Consider the following 13,361-nt stretch of genomic DNA (forward strand, 5'->3'; position numbering starts at 1 on the left):
AGATATAATCAATAGGTATAACGCTGTAATTAGAAAACAAAAAAGAAAAACAAAGGTACAATCACGCTTCATCATACAATGGGTTCTTGACATCCGCCCAACCGCACTGCCATCGTTGTCCGTTTATATCACCATCACGGCGAAGTTTCCGGGCTGCGGGGCCCTCACGCCAGCATCGAGCATGTAAATCATCACTAACAGTGACCAATTCGCCTCCGTGTGCCCAGGAGACTGCCGTAACTTCTTTGTTATGGCCTTCGACCAAGGCTGTTCCATGCTGGTATATGGGGATGGTATGCTCCAATCTATCAGAAAGGCTAGAGTTGGAATTCGACCTCCGAAGGCAAGGCCGAAGACGATGTTCAGCAGTAGACTGGATTGGTGGTAAGGATGTGTTGGTGGATGCTGTGGTAGGCGGGGGCTGGTTGGTGGATGATGCAAGGGAGGGAGTAAGATATCTTTCATCGGTAGGGAAGAGTATGGCACAGTTATCACTGCTTCCAACTGACAAAAGCTCGATCTTATCGTTTGCTGCTCGACGGAGGCCAAGCTTAACGAAAAATGAGCCGACCATCAGTCGTGGGTGCCGGAAACCGTACAGAGGGCCTAGACCGGCCTTTGCCTCTTCAGCAGGATAACGTCGTCCGGGGGTATTATTGGGCTGTGACATTTCCGGAGAGTTCCCCAGAAGCAAATGGGGAGTTGAATATGCATAAATAGTACCATCTCTGCAGAGGGTGTAGAGTCTACTTCCATCTGAGTTGAAGGTGAGGGAGGTCAGGCCGAACTGGCGGAAGCGGGAGTGACTGTCTGGCTGGCGGGTTGAAGCTAGCGGCACAGCAGCTCGTCGTAAAGAGTATGCTGTTCGAAGATCCCACAGTCTCACACAGGCGTTTGATTCTGATGAAGTCACAAACAAGTGTTCACGGCCTGGGTTCAAGAACGAAACAGAAGTGACGGTCGTGTCATCGCGGCGTAGCTGGGATTCCTGTTCGGATTTGGTCCGGGCTCTCTCTAAGTGTGCTCCTGCAATGGTCTTGGACGTTTGTGCATACTTCATCTTGGCTGGTGGCCTGAGAGTGTCATCGTCATCGTCACCGAGGGAACATTGCAACCTGAAAGCCGGCTTGTCATATGCCTTATATCTGAGATCCCATATGTTGACGCTTCCATCCCGACTGCATGTTGCAACTACGTTGTTGTTGCTTCCAGGCTGGAATTGCACCCGTTTGACGGAGCAAGTATGCTTGGATAGAGAATAAATAGGGGTTTGGGTAGCCATATCAATAATGTGGGACGTTTGATCTCCGGATGCTGTGGCCAGCAGTTTATCATCGCTGGAGAATTCAAGGTCCATTATGGAATTTTTATGCATGGATGGGAATGATAAATACGCGCTAGAAAACCCATCCTCAACATCGGGGGAGGTATCTAGCAATCTGATACCACCAGCTTCATCTCCAACAGCAATCAAGGAATTGGCTTTGTGTTGTTAGTTTTGAACTTTATATTTATGGTTCAGGGGTATAAAATGGATACGTACTGTTGCACGATGCGGTACAATAAGGTGTCACCGGATATTCACCTTTCCAGCAGGCATGGCTATCTTCAACTTTACTATAGAAGTTTGCTGTCTCATCCTGCCAGTCTATGAAGAGTTAGTTTGATAGTCTGCGAAAACATACATATATAACCGGGTTGTTACGTACTGGTGCCTGCTGAAGCTCGTATCGTCGTCCTAGAGCGTCTGGATAAGCCAAAGCTACGTACATGTAAGCTTGAAGATGTTTGAGATAGAGCTTTGGACCGACGCAGTGGGGCTGGCATTTGAAGAATCTCAACAGGCTCCTCGACTTCTGGAGCAGCAATTTCCTCGGCAGGGGCAAATATGTTGCCTCTCTTCGGTGATACATCATCAAAGATTGGTGCTGCAATCCGTACACGCCTCAACGGAGATGATTGAAGAGGAGGCGAGCTCAATCCGCAGAAGGACAGTTTCCGCTTTTTGCTAGGCGTACGAAATGGGTCCTGACATGGTGAAGAACTGGCAATTGCACAGTCACTGCTATCAGGGACGCCAGGGAAAGCTGGTCCTAGCCTGTTCAAAGCCGGAGAAGACGTGATTTCTTGCAGGGCATTCCGTATGGACCGGCTCCGGGTATTGGGAGCGTTGAGAGAAGATCTGGGCGTGAAGAAGCGTCGAAACGACCGAGGAGTGACTGGAGGCTTCTTCTTCGGCTTCATAGGAGGAGGGGAGGACGGCAACGTATCCTCAGTCGCATTGAGCGAGGGAGGAGATGATGGGACGGCATCTTCGTGGACGTCAATCATGGCTGCGGTCCGGAGTAGGTATGTGTTCAATATTGACACGGCAGCCAAACTTGGGTAGACAGAATCGAGCCCCCTCTTTGTCCTTTTATGAATAGCCTGTTTAACGCATCTAGTAGGTAGAATCAATAAAATACAAGTCGTGCTGGTGAACAAATATCTTCGACGTTGCCAACCTCTTCCCGCCACCGACGAAAAAAAATAGAATGCGATGTTCGCTCCCGCTGCGGCTTCACGTCGCGCGCGAGTCACGAAAAAAAACAATATTTCCTTATTTAGATCTAAGAGGTAAAAGTCTTGGCAAATATTTACGTGACGCGCAGGAAGTTGGTCCGTGCTTTCTTTTACCTCGGCTTAGATCCAAAGAGGACTAGCGCGTGTTGTGCCTGGAAAGGGCAGGCGGTGAGGTGACTTCTTGGCAAAGCCGAAATCTGATTATATAAGCTAGGAAACTTTAAAGTTTATAAGTTTTTTTTCTTATTGATAAAAAAAGATAAAAATATAAAAGAAAATGAAGTGTTGATAATCTGGATTGAAGACGAGCTCTTTAGCCAGCAATTCGTCCAGGCAGCGCTACGATGGCGCAGATAAAGAGGAAAGGCCACGGCCAGGAGGAGCCAAACAGCTCTGCGCCGAAGAAAAAGGCCAAAGTGGACGCTGCGGAGCTCAATGGCGCTTCAAAGCTGAAGAAGAAATCCAAGGAGCCAAAGGAACGAAAGGAGCAGGATGAGACCGTTAAGGCCAGCAAGAAGGATACAAGCGCTGTTTCTAAAGCGGCACCGATATCGATGCTACGAGACGAGCAGCCTGCCTTTCCTCGAGGTGGTAACAACGTGCTCACCCCTCTCGAACGAAAGCAGATACAGATCCAAGCTACGAAGGACGTTTTATTCGAGCAGAAAGGAAAGAATGGCGCAGAGTTTGCAAATAATGATGATGAAGGAAGCTTGGGTGAGGAGGCTGAAGATAAGGAGGGTGCCCGTGCCAAACCGAAGAAGAGAAAAGCAAAGGGGACGAAGACTAAAGAGGCACCTGCGGTAACTAAACAAGGAGTGAAGGTTGAATCTCTCACTTACAAGGTAAGAATTGATACTGCTACTACTGTTGAGTTTGTCCATTGACTTTGGTAATAGCGTATTGCGGTAGGATCTAGAATCCTGGGTCAGGTCTCGAGCATAGGCCTCCATGATATCTCACTAGCCCTGCCAAACAACTTAACCGGTTTCGTTCCCCTAAACGCAATTTCAAAATCTTTGACTAGAAAAGTTGAAGCGATGTTAGGAGATGACAAGAGTGAAGATGAAGAGGACGAGGACGATGACTTTGAGCTCAAGGACTATGTCAAAATTGGCCAGTATCTACGCGCATCAGTCACCGCAACAACCCGTAATGAGGATGACAAGAAAGTGAAAAACAAGAAGCATATTGAGCTATCCATCGAGCCTCATGCTGCAAATTCGGGTCTAACAAAGGCCGATATGGTGGTCAATGCTACAGTTCAAGCATCGGTTATCAGTGTGGAAGATCATGGTCTTATTATGGATTTGGGTTTGGAAGAGAACGAAGCGAAAGGCTTTATTTCTTCTAGAGAACTACCGGCGGGAGTTGACATTTCTACTGTCAAAGAGGGCTCAGTCTTCCTTTGCATCGTTACCGGTCACAACGCTAGTGGAACTGTTGTGAAGCTCTCAGCAGACCTCGCTTCTGCTGGCTCCGTCAAAAAGGCCCATTTCTTAAACACAGCACCAACAATCAACGCCTTCCTACCAGGTACTGCAGCGGAGATACTAATTACGGAAGTGACTCCCCGCGGTATGATTGGTAAAATCATGGGAATGCTGGATGCTGTGATTGACATTATTCACTCGGGAGCAAGCGACGGGAAGAAAGACCTGACCACAAAATACCATGCAGGTGCAAAGATAAAAGGCCGATTAATCACTACATATCCCTCTAGCGACCCAGTCAAACTTGGTTTCTCCATTCTTGACAGTGTTCTAAAATTCTCTCCCACTGCCACACTGGCGAGCGGAGATGATAATGATATGCCATCAATTTCAGATATAATACCAGAGGTCAAGGTTACCTATGTTGACAGCTCTCTGGGATTGTACGTTCAACTGGGCTCGACCAAACATCAAGGATTTGTACATCTTTCGAGGCTTGCAGATGGACGGGTGGATTCTATTTCTTCTGATGAGGGACGCTATAAGGTAGGATCTACTCATGAAGGTAGGATAATTGGCTTCAGCGCGATGGACAACCTATTCTCAGTATCCTTGGAGCCAAAAATCATTGAACAGCCTTTCCTTCGCCTCGAGGATGTAACTGTTGGAAGCGTTGTTAAGGGGAAGATTGAGAAACTTCTTGTTAAGCCAGAAGGTATCGAAGGGTTGATCGTCTCTCTGACAGACAACATATCCGGTCTCGTACCAGGAATGCATATGGCAGACACCAAGCTACAACATCCTGAAAAGAAATTCCGAGAAGGGCTCAAAGTCTCCGTTCGAGTATTGTCGGTCGATCTGCAAAGGCGTCAGCTCAGATTGACTCTGAAAAAATCGCTTTTGAACAGTGATTCGGCTCCTTGGAAGAACTACGAAAGTGTCTCGGCAGGCAATCGATCACCAGGAACCCTGATTAAAATCCAGAATAACGGTGCCATTGTACAGTTCTATGGCTCTGTCAAAGGGTTCCTCCCAGTCTCGGAAATGAGTGAAGCTTACATTAAAGACCCTTCACAGCATTTCACTGTTGGACAGGTCGTTAATGTACATGCTCTTACCGTCGACGCCGAGAGCGAAAGATTGGTCGTCTCTTGCAAGGATCCCTCTACTGCCACTGCAGACTACCAGTCCGCTTTTGAAAAGATTCATCCTGGACTTGTGGTTTCTGGCACTGTTTTTGAAAAGTCAAGTGATGACTTACTCATCAAACTGCAGGACTCCGGTTTGATTGCAAGGCTTAACTCTGACCATATTTCTGACGGCTCTGCAGCCAAACGTACTTCCGCTTTGAATCGCATCAGAGTTGGTCAGAAGATGGAAGGTCTTCTAGTATACAGAGTTAAGAAGTCTCATCGCCTCATCCAAGTTACGAATAAGGCTACCCTTAAGGAGGCCGTAGCTGAGGGAAGGCTGCCAGCCAAGTTTGAAGATATCAAGCACGGTCTTAAAGTAACTGGATTGATCAAGAACATCATCCCTGAGGGAATCTTCGTGGAGTTTTTGGATAACCTTACTGGCCTGATACCAAAGCGTTTGGTTGATGATGACCGCGCTTCTCGCCCTGACTTCGGATACAGCCGATTCCAAGTTATCTCTGCCACAGTTTGCGCTGTACAAGAAGATTCGGATCGTTTCCTTCTTAGTCTAAAGCCTGTAGCAAAGCTTAAACAATCGTCCGACGTCAGCTCAGCACCGGAAAAGAAGGCTTCCGCTACAGCACTGACTAACCCTGTCGACGGAGATTTGAAAACCATGGAAGATATTGTAGTTGGAAGGATCACCAAAGCAAAAATCACGTCCGTTAAGGATACACAGCTCAATGTTGTGCTAGCTGACAACGTTCAAGGACGAATCGATATTTCCGAAGTATTTGACTCCTGGGAGGACATCAAGGACCGAAAGCACCCTCTTAAATCATGCCACTCCAAGGAAATCCTTCCAGTCAGGGTACTCGGAATTCATGACGCTAGAAATCATAAATTCCTGCCCATCAGCCATCGGTCTGGTAAAGTACCAGTTTATGAGCTTTCTACGAAACCCAGCTGTCTACAGGCGTCTGAATTCAAACCTCTTCACCTGGAGCATCTTAAAGTCGGGGATACTCACGTCGGGTATGTGAACAACATCGCCGAAGACTGTCTATGGTTGAACCTGTCACCAAATGTACGAGGACGTCTCCGGATCACAGACATTTCCGACGATATTTCAATACGAGGAAATATTCAAAAGAATTTTCCTGTCGGCTCAGCTATTCAAGTGGTCGTCACAGGTGTAGACGCTGAGAAAAATCGACTTGACTTGTCCGCCAGAATTGGAGAGTCAGCTAAGACATTGACCGTTGCAGACCTATCCAAGGGAATGATCCTGGTAGGGAGAGTTACGAAAGTAACTGACCGCCAGGTTTTGGTTCAAATCAATGATAATGTCGTCGGCGCTGTTTCGCTAATCGACATGGCTGATGATTATACAAAGGCAAATCCAACCAACTTCCACAAGAACGAAGCTCTGCGTGTTTGCGTCGTCGACGTCGATATTCCCAACAAGAAGATTTCCTTCTCTGTTCGGCCATCGAAAGTTCTTAGCTCCTCGCTGCCCGTTGCTGACCCTGAAATAACTTCTATCAATCAACTCAAAGTCGGCCAGATTGTCCGTGGATTTATTCGAAGGGTTGATAATATTGGAATCTTTGTGACTCTGGGACATAATGTCACTGCCTATATCCGAGTTTCAGACCTTTCAGACTCCTTTTTGAAAGAATGGAAGGATGAGTTCCAGGTTGACCAGCTCATTCAAGGCAGACTTACCGTAGTGGACAAGGACAACAACAAGATACAGATGACACTGAAGAAGTCAGCATTGGATCCCAACTATAAACCGCCGTTCGCTCTAAAGGACTTAAAAGTTGGTCAAATTGTTACTGGTAAGGTTCGAAAGGTCGAAGAATACGGTGCTTTCATTGCCATCGATGGCAGTGCCAACCTAAGTGGGTTGTGTCATAGATCTGAGATGGCAGAGAAGAGAGTTGAAGATGCCACGCAGCTATACGAGAAAGATGACATTGTTAAGGCAAAAGTCCTGAAGGTTGATCTGGAGAAAGGTCAAATTGCGTTGGGCTTGAAAGCATCATATTTCAAAGACCTCCCGGAGGAGCAGCAGAGTGAAGATAATTCTAGTGACGATGAATCAGGCGGTATCGAGCTTGATGCCGAGGACGATTCGGACGACGATGTATCTATGGGAGGAGTCGATCTTGAAGGAGGAGATGACGAAGAGGATGAAGAGGACAGCGATGAAGATATCGATATGGAAGACGCTCCTAATAACACCAAAAAGGAGGGTCTTGTTACCTCTGGCTTTGACTGGACTGGTGACGGAGACAAAGACAAGGATATGGCCCTCGATGACTCTGCAGAGGACGAGGGTGTTACCAAGCGGAAGAAACGCCGGAAGGCAAAGATTCAAGTTGACAAAACTGGTGACCTGGACGCTAATGGGCCCCAGTCGGTTGCCGACTATGAAAGATTACTTCTCGGAGAGCCGGACTCCAGTCTTCTGTGGTTGAAGTACATGGCCTTCCAACTGGAACTGGGCGAAGTGGACAAGGCAAGAGAAATTGCCGAACGCGCCTTGCGAACGATGAGTATAGGTCAAGATACAGAAAAGCTCAACGTCTGGGTTGCACGGCTTAATTTGGAAAACACCTTTGGTAATGACGATACTCTTGACGAGGTCTTCAAGGGTGCCTGTGAGTATAACGACGCTCATGAAATATACGACAGGATGGCAAGCATATTCATCCAATCGGGTAAAACAGAGGTAAGCAGATATTTAAATACCAGTCACCTAGCCTTTAGCAATGCTAATGAAAATATAGAAAGCGGATGAGTTATTCCAAGCCGCTCTAAAGAAAAAGGTCTCTTCTACCCCAGATTTCTTCTTGAACTACGCCAATTTCCTGTTTGATACCATGGAAGCTCCTCAGCGCGGTCGCGATCTGCTCCCCCGTGCACTGCAGTCCCTGCCTCCTCATACCCATGTTGAAGTCACATCCAGGTTTGGTCAGTTGGAATTCCGCTCCCCTAACGGGGATGTCGAGCGAGGAAGAACAGTATTTGAAGGTCTTTTGTCATCGTTCCCCAAACGCATTGACTTGTGGAATGTGTTGTTGGATTTGGAGATAAAACTTGGTGATGAGGAGCAGGTAAGGCGGCTCTTTGAGCGCGTCCTAGGGATCGGCCATGGTGTTGTCACAGCCGATGGAACCAAAGGGGGTCCCAAAAAGAAACTAAAAGAAAAGCAAGCCAAATTTCTTTTCAAGAAGTGGCTCGCTTTCGAAGAGAAGATTGCTCCTGAAGGAGATACCAAAATGGTGGATGAAGTCAAGGCTCGTGCTGCAGACTATGTCAGATCTATTAAGGGGGATGCTTGAAAGAGCCTCAAATAGATTTGAGCCTCTCTGTCTCATATTTTGTTGTATACAGTCAAGCGTTTGTCTTTTAGATCTTTGCTGGTGTCGTGTATTTACTAAAAAGTTTAGATTATGATACCTGGAATGTCATGATACGGATATCTTTGCATATTAATTGGGAGCTCGCGATCAAAGCAAGAGCATTTTACTCTCTTTTGCTAGCCATAAACTTTCTATATTGCTCCACGATGCTCTGCCTTTCGCTGGCCAACTCCTCTCTTCGTCTCAGGCTGCCAGCAGCAGCTGGGACATCGGCTACATGGACCTTTGCGCCTCCCATTCCATGTACTTTGAATATTTCTCTAGGTTTTGCCAGTTTCTCTGGAGGAGCCTGGACAACATCGGCCGGGTTGACTGACTTCGTAACCTTCGCTCTTTGGTTCAATTTCGCCCATGGATCGTCATCGTCGTCGCTACTTATAGCCTCATTGTCGTCATGTCCATCCACAGCTGCTTTCTTCTTTTTCTTCTTCTTCTGTGCTAGGCTAGCTTTCTTACTTTTCCCTTTAACGCCAACCCCGGCTTCACGCTCCCATTCTTTCCATTGTTCGTTGATCTCCTCATCCTCACCCTCAGCTTCTTCAATTTCTGCTTGGCGCTTCTCTCGGAACTTTCGATCATCTTCACGCCATTGACTTTGTAGCCGTAACAATCTTTTCTCGTGCTTCGTCTGTCTAGTATCCCGCATTTTCCCCAACACAGCGTCCTTCCCTCCTTTTGGTAGAGATGCTCGTTTGGCTAATTCTGAGAATGGTAGTGCACGATCGACTCTCGCAGCAAATTCCGATATCTTTTCTCCCGGTAGAATCTTTGGGATATTCGTCTCCTTCACATCCCCTCCTGCCTTCGATTTGACGTTCTTGTTCGATATATTTTGCTGATTTTTATCATTTTGACGCTTCCTTTTGCGACTGTTCTGTTCACTCAAGTCTAACTCTGCGCCTCGGTCTCCCTGTTTCCGCCTGCCGTTTGATTCTTGATATACCCGCATGAGTCGCGCAAAGGCCTTGGGGGTGTCATCTTGCAGCGGCTTGGTAGCGGAGCGCTTTTGCTTGGGCTCTTTCTTTGTGGTCTGTCCATTTTTAGGCTTTGAATCTGCCTTTTCTATCCTAGTAGGGAGAGACTTTGCTATCGAGGTGGGAGGGAGATCATAATCGTCACTATTCATCTGTTAGTATTCGGCAATATATATAGCAGAAAAAAGTAACATAATTCCAAAATGGGTATTTACTCACTCCCCATTACCTCTTCTCCTGTGCTTGTGCGGCATGCTGTATCGTGGTTTATTCAATACCCGATGTCAATTCTCTTATTTTCTATCTTTCAACTTTTCAACATTTGAAGATTTGAAGATTTTAGAGTTTTGGGGCTGAAGCCAAGATTTTTTTGTTTGTTGACGTTTGGGCTCTGGATCAACGACAGTCGAAGACACCAGTTTTGATATACCCAAGATAACCATAAACACGAAGAAGATATGTTATCGTGTACGATGGATCCTTATAGGGGCTTAGAAACTCAATCATACAGTTGGAAAGATACCCAAGGCAGCGAGCAAGCCTCGATATCCGGAGAAAAACCTCTGCACAAGGATGAAAAATTAGAGCAGGCCTAGAGATGTTTATTATGGCATAAATTGCATTCCAATCCAGATACAAATAATGATGGATCTATTTAACAGGAGGATAATAGGAGAAAACAGAGCAATATATATGAAACAAAAGACTAGCGGAGCTGATCCATGGGCGTCAAGCCTTGCAGCTGATGCTGTCTCTCGCTTAGACTGCATTTAGCAGTCAACTGGCAAAGCAGGGACGTCGGAGGGAGTCTCGCCAAGGGCAACCTCGGCGGCACGGCGGCGGACGAGGCCAGGAAGGACCTTTCCACCAGCGTATTTCCACTTGGGGAGCTCCTCGCGGAGGACGGTGTTAACGTCCTCGAGAGCGTTGAGACGCTTAAGGAGGCTGGAAGTGGCAACGTTTCCTGGGCCGACATTGAAGGTCCAGGAGACCAGGGCACCATACTGGTTCTCGTTGAGGTGGACACCATCAGCGGTCTTCAGGGTGATGGTCTGTTGAGGGGCCTATAGTTTGATATCGCTCGTTAGCGGCTTTATACATCCACTCAAAACAGTCTGAGCACGCATTCATACCTTGATGTCCTGGGAGAGGAGCTGAGTGGCAGTGTCCTCAGTGAGAGGGAATGGGAAGCCAACTTCCCCGCAGTTCTTGCTCTGGCAGAGATGGCCATAGCCGACGGTTGGGAGACCAATTGGGTCAGGAGCAGGAGACGGAACGAAGCCCTCAAATTCCTTGACGAGGGCGATGGTGGCAGCGTTGACGTCTGGGCCAATACAAGCTCTGGCTGAGATCTCGGTGGGAGCTGCAAGAGCAGCTGGGAGGAAGGAGATGGCAGAGAGGAAGATTGCGGAACGCATTTTGATTGATGAGTAGGTTGGTTTGAGACTAGCTTTATAGCTGCGGAGTATGGATGCGATTTATGCTGGTGTTGTTGTTGCTGTTGTTGTCGTCGTTTTGCTTGCTGATTTGGACAACTTCATGGACAGGTTCTAACGAGGTTTATATAGACCATTTCTCTCCAACTTCTTTACCTCCCAAGTCAAATATACGAGCTGACATCGTTGATCATTTCGGCCTTGAGCCATCTTTCCCCCTGCAGGGAGCCCGGTGCTACCTCATCGAGCATCGCAACAGACGATACGTGATTTCAGCCTGGAGCAGACGTTGGCATAATCCGTATTTTTGGTGATAGGAGATGGAGAGATAGCCACATTTGGTGAAGCACAGCCTCTCGTGTGCTCGAGTTCCTCCCCTCCTATCGACGATCACCAGAGCCCTACGGCTCTCTGTGCTGTGTAAAGCGGCGGGGATATAGACGATCCACGGTTTGGCCCTGCCAGTCTCCTACCCACGAGGCCCCTGAGGCTCGTATCACGGAGTGAACATTCACTAATAATAGAAACATGCTGGGACCAGCTCGGATTAACTTAGTTAATTCGAACTGCGATGAAACACCCCTTGCACAAGACTGCTACCTTATTTCCCTATATCAAGGTACGACGTAGTACTCTCGGTTTTATTTTGGTTAATTGGTTGAGTCCTCCATTTTTATGGAGGCTATACTGTCAATCATCTCGAGTTGAATTCGAGCTGGCAGTGACGGTAAAGCAAAGAATGTTCGCATGTGCGGAAGATCAGGGGCTACGAAGAATCTCAATCAGAGATTTGTGGCCCTTTAGAAACTATGGAATTCCTGAAAGTACCTGGTTTTGGTGCAGCAAAAGTTGATCGATGAGCTGAAGTTGTGGATTGGAAAGTCTGTCAAATGAAACAACCTCGGCACCAGAAGTTGTCCACCAACATCAACAGCATCGCAGCAAAAGAAATACATATCGAAGAATGTGCCAACAATAGAACATAGGAAACATGGAACCATGCAGTAACTATATACGGAGAGTGTACGGTTCTATTTACAGGGAGCCGAAGGCCTCTTCGCCGAACTCACGCTGAATACTCCCTTCTGCCCTGAGCATTTGGCCCAGCCAATCTCGGGCGCTCTCAAAGTCCGGAGCAGCAAATTTCACGAGGACGAATCCATTGCGTACTCGAGCAGCCGTCCATGTTACATCTCCATGGTGCATCTTTGACGCTTTTGTCGCGTTGCTGTGATCATCGTCTTCCTCGCTTTTGTTGATGCGCTCGTTTGTGTGTGTGGGATAGTACATGGAGCTCGATGACCAATTCTGACCGCCGATCCTGGGCTGTGAAGTAAATGCCTCCATGAAGAAGTCAGCAAGAGACTCAAATAATGGTCCATGAATGATCAATGTCCCGAGAATGCCATGAGGATGAGTGCGAGAGCGGACTGAGGTCTGCGACTGGGTAGAAGGAAGATGGCCCTGTGCAGGGCTGTCAGAATTGCCGATCTCTGGTTGCCTCGCGGCTGCATCGTTATTCAAGATCACCGCATCTCGGAGTAGCAGCCTTCTCTTTCCGGTCTTGCAGTCTTCGAGCCAGACTTCATTTCTCCCCGTCCATGAATCAAACGACCAGCTCTCTCCTCTAGCACTACGCCCTTCCGTCACCCAGTCGAGAACACAGAGGCTGCCTTTGTGGGCCGGTTTGGTGACACCTTCGCCCCGCGGAACGCCTGCAGCCTTACTATGGTCCCCGTGGAGCAGAGTGAACGTCTGAAACTGGTCGTACCGACTATCTGCAAACGGCACCGATGGGTCAGGTAGCAAGCATAAACCGGACTCACGACCCAATTGGACCTTGAGAGTCTGCTTGCTTCGGTCGCTGTCTGTCTTGGGGATGGGCCTCTTTCTACCACCTTGTGCCTCAGTCTTGTATATCTTCGTGCTCCCCTGCGGAGTGGTGACCACCAATCTTCCCCTTGGTTTTATTGTTACAGAGACATCAATATGGTCTCCCGGAAGCAGCCCGCCGCCGTAGGTGAGAAGGTAGAGGTGTAACGGCGGTGTAGCAGTAGCCGGATACTTGGACTTTAGTTCGCCCTCAGGAATGCGCGAGAGGAGCTTGAGAGGGTAATTGTAAGAAACAGTCGACAGAGACGGATTAGCCGGTGGCAGGACGGTAAGGACGACTTCACCGCGGCCAGACCTGTTGGTGAAGGCTGATGGCGCAAAGGGGGAGTTGAGAATCGGCATTGCGCCGTGTCTACTTCAGGAGCCACCTCATGGATTGGCTATCACCTCGGTGCTCAAGGCACTATCAAAGCGCACAGAGAAGCGGCCTTTAGCGAGTGTAACGGTTCTCAAAGGAGTGAATTCAGCGGTAAAGAATAAAAGAAAGGAAAAG

The 13,361-nt window shown here is 47.9% G+C and overlaps 5 protein-coding genes across 5 annotated transcripts; 1 reads left to right on the forward strand and 4 right to left on the reverse strand.

Moving 5' to 3' along the window:
• Nucleotides 1-61: 61 nt before the first annotated feature.
• MGYG_05435 (cell division cycle protein cdt2) lies at nt 62-2,331 on the reverse strand (the record flags this gene model as incomplete). The annotated part of the gene is made up of 3 exons (XM_003172804.1): nt 62-1,482; nt 1,544-1,648; nt 1,710-2,331. The coding sequence occupies 3 exons, from the start codon at nt 2,329-2,331 to the stop codon at nt 62-64; spliced, it is 2,148 nt and encodes a 715-aa protein (XP_003172852.1).
• Nucleotides 2,332-2,906: 575 nt separating this feature from the next.
• On the forward strand, nt 2,907-8,484 carry MGYG_05436 (rRNA biogenesis protein RRP5; the record flags this gene model as incomplete). Its single annotated transcript, XM_003172805.1, has 3 exons — nt 2,907-3,407; nt 3,462-7,871; nt 7,930-8,484. The coding sequence occupies 3 exons, from the start codon at nt 2,907-2,909 to the stop codon at nt 8,482-8,484; spliced, it is 5,466 nt and encodes a 1,821-aa protein (XP_003172853.1).
• A 184-nt stretch (nt 8,485-8,668) lies between these two features.
• Nucleotides 8,669-9,793, reverse strand: MGYG_05437 (hypothetical protein; the record flags this gene model as incomplete). The annotated part of the gene is made up of 2 exons (XM_003172806.1): nt 8,669-9,683; nt 9,759-9,793. 2 exons carry the CDS (start codon nt 9,791-9,793, stop codon nt 8,669-8,671), a joined length of 1,050 nt encoding a protein of 349 aa, XP_003172854.1.
• A 516-nt stretch (nt 9,794-10,309) lies between these two features.
• On the reverse strand, nt 10,310-10,957 carry MGYG_05438 (glycoside hydrolase family 24; the record flags this gene model as incomplete). Its single annotated transcript, XM_003172807.1, has 2 exons — nt 10,310-10,603; nt 10,673-10,957. The coding sequence occupies 2 exons, from the start codon at nt 10,955-10,957 to the stop codon at nt 10,310-10,312; spliced, it is 579 nt and encodes a 192-aa protein (XP_003172855.1).
• A 1,053-nt stretch (nt 10,958-12,010) lies between these two features.
• Nucleotides 12,011-13,210, reverse strand: MGYG_05439 (urease accessory protein UreD; the record flags this gene model as incomplete). The annotated part of the gene is made up of 1 exon (XM_003172808.1): nt 12,011-13,210. One exon carries the CDS (start codon nt 13,208-13,210, stop codon nt 12,011-12,013), a length of 1,200 nt encoding a protein of 399 aa, XP_003172856.1.
• Nucleotides 13,211-13,361: the final 151 nt, after the last annotated feature.

This window comes from Nannizzia gypsea, genomic scaffold (genome assembly GCF_000150975.2).
Source record: "Nannizzia gypsea CBS 118893 supercont1.4 genomic scaffold, whole genome shotgun sequence".
NCBI classification, from domain to species: Eukaryota; Fungi; Ascomycota; class Eurotiomycetes; order Onygenales; family Arthrodermataceae; genus Nannizzia; species Nannizzia gypsea.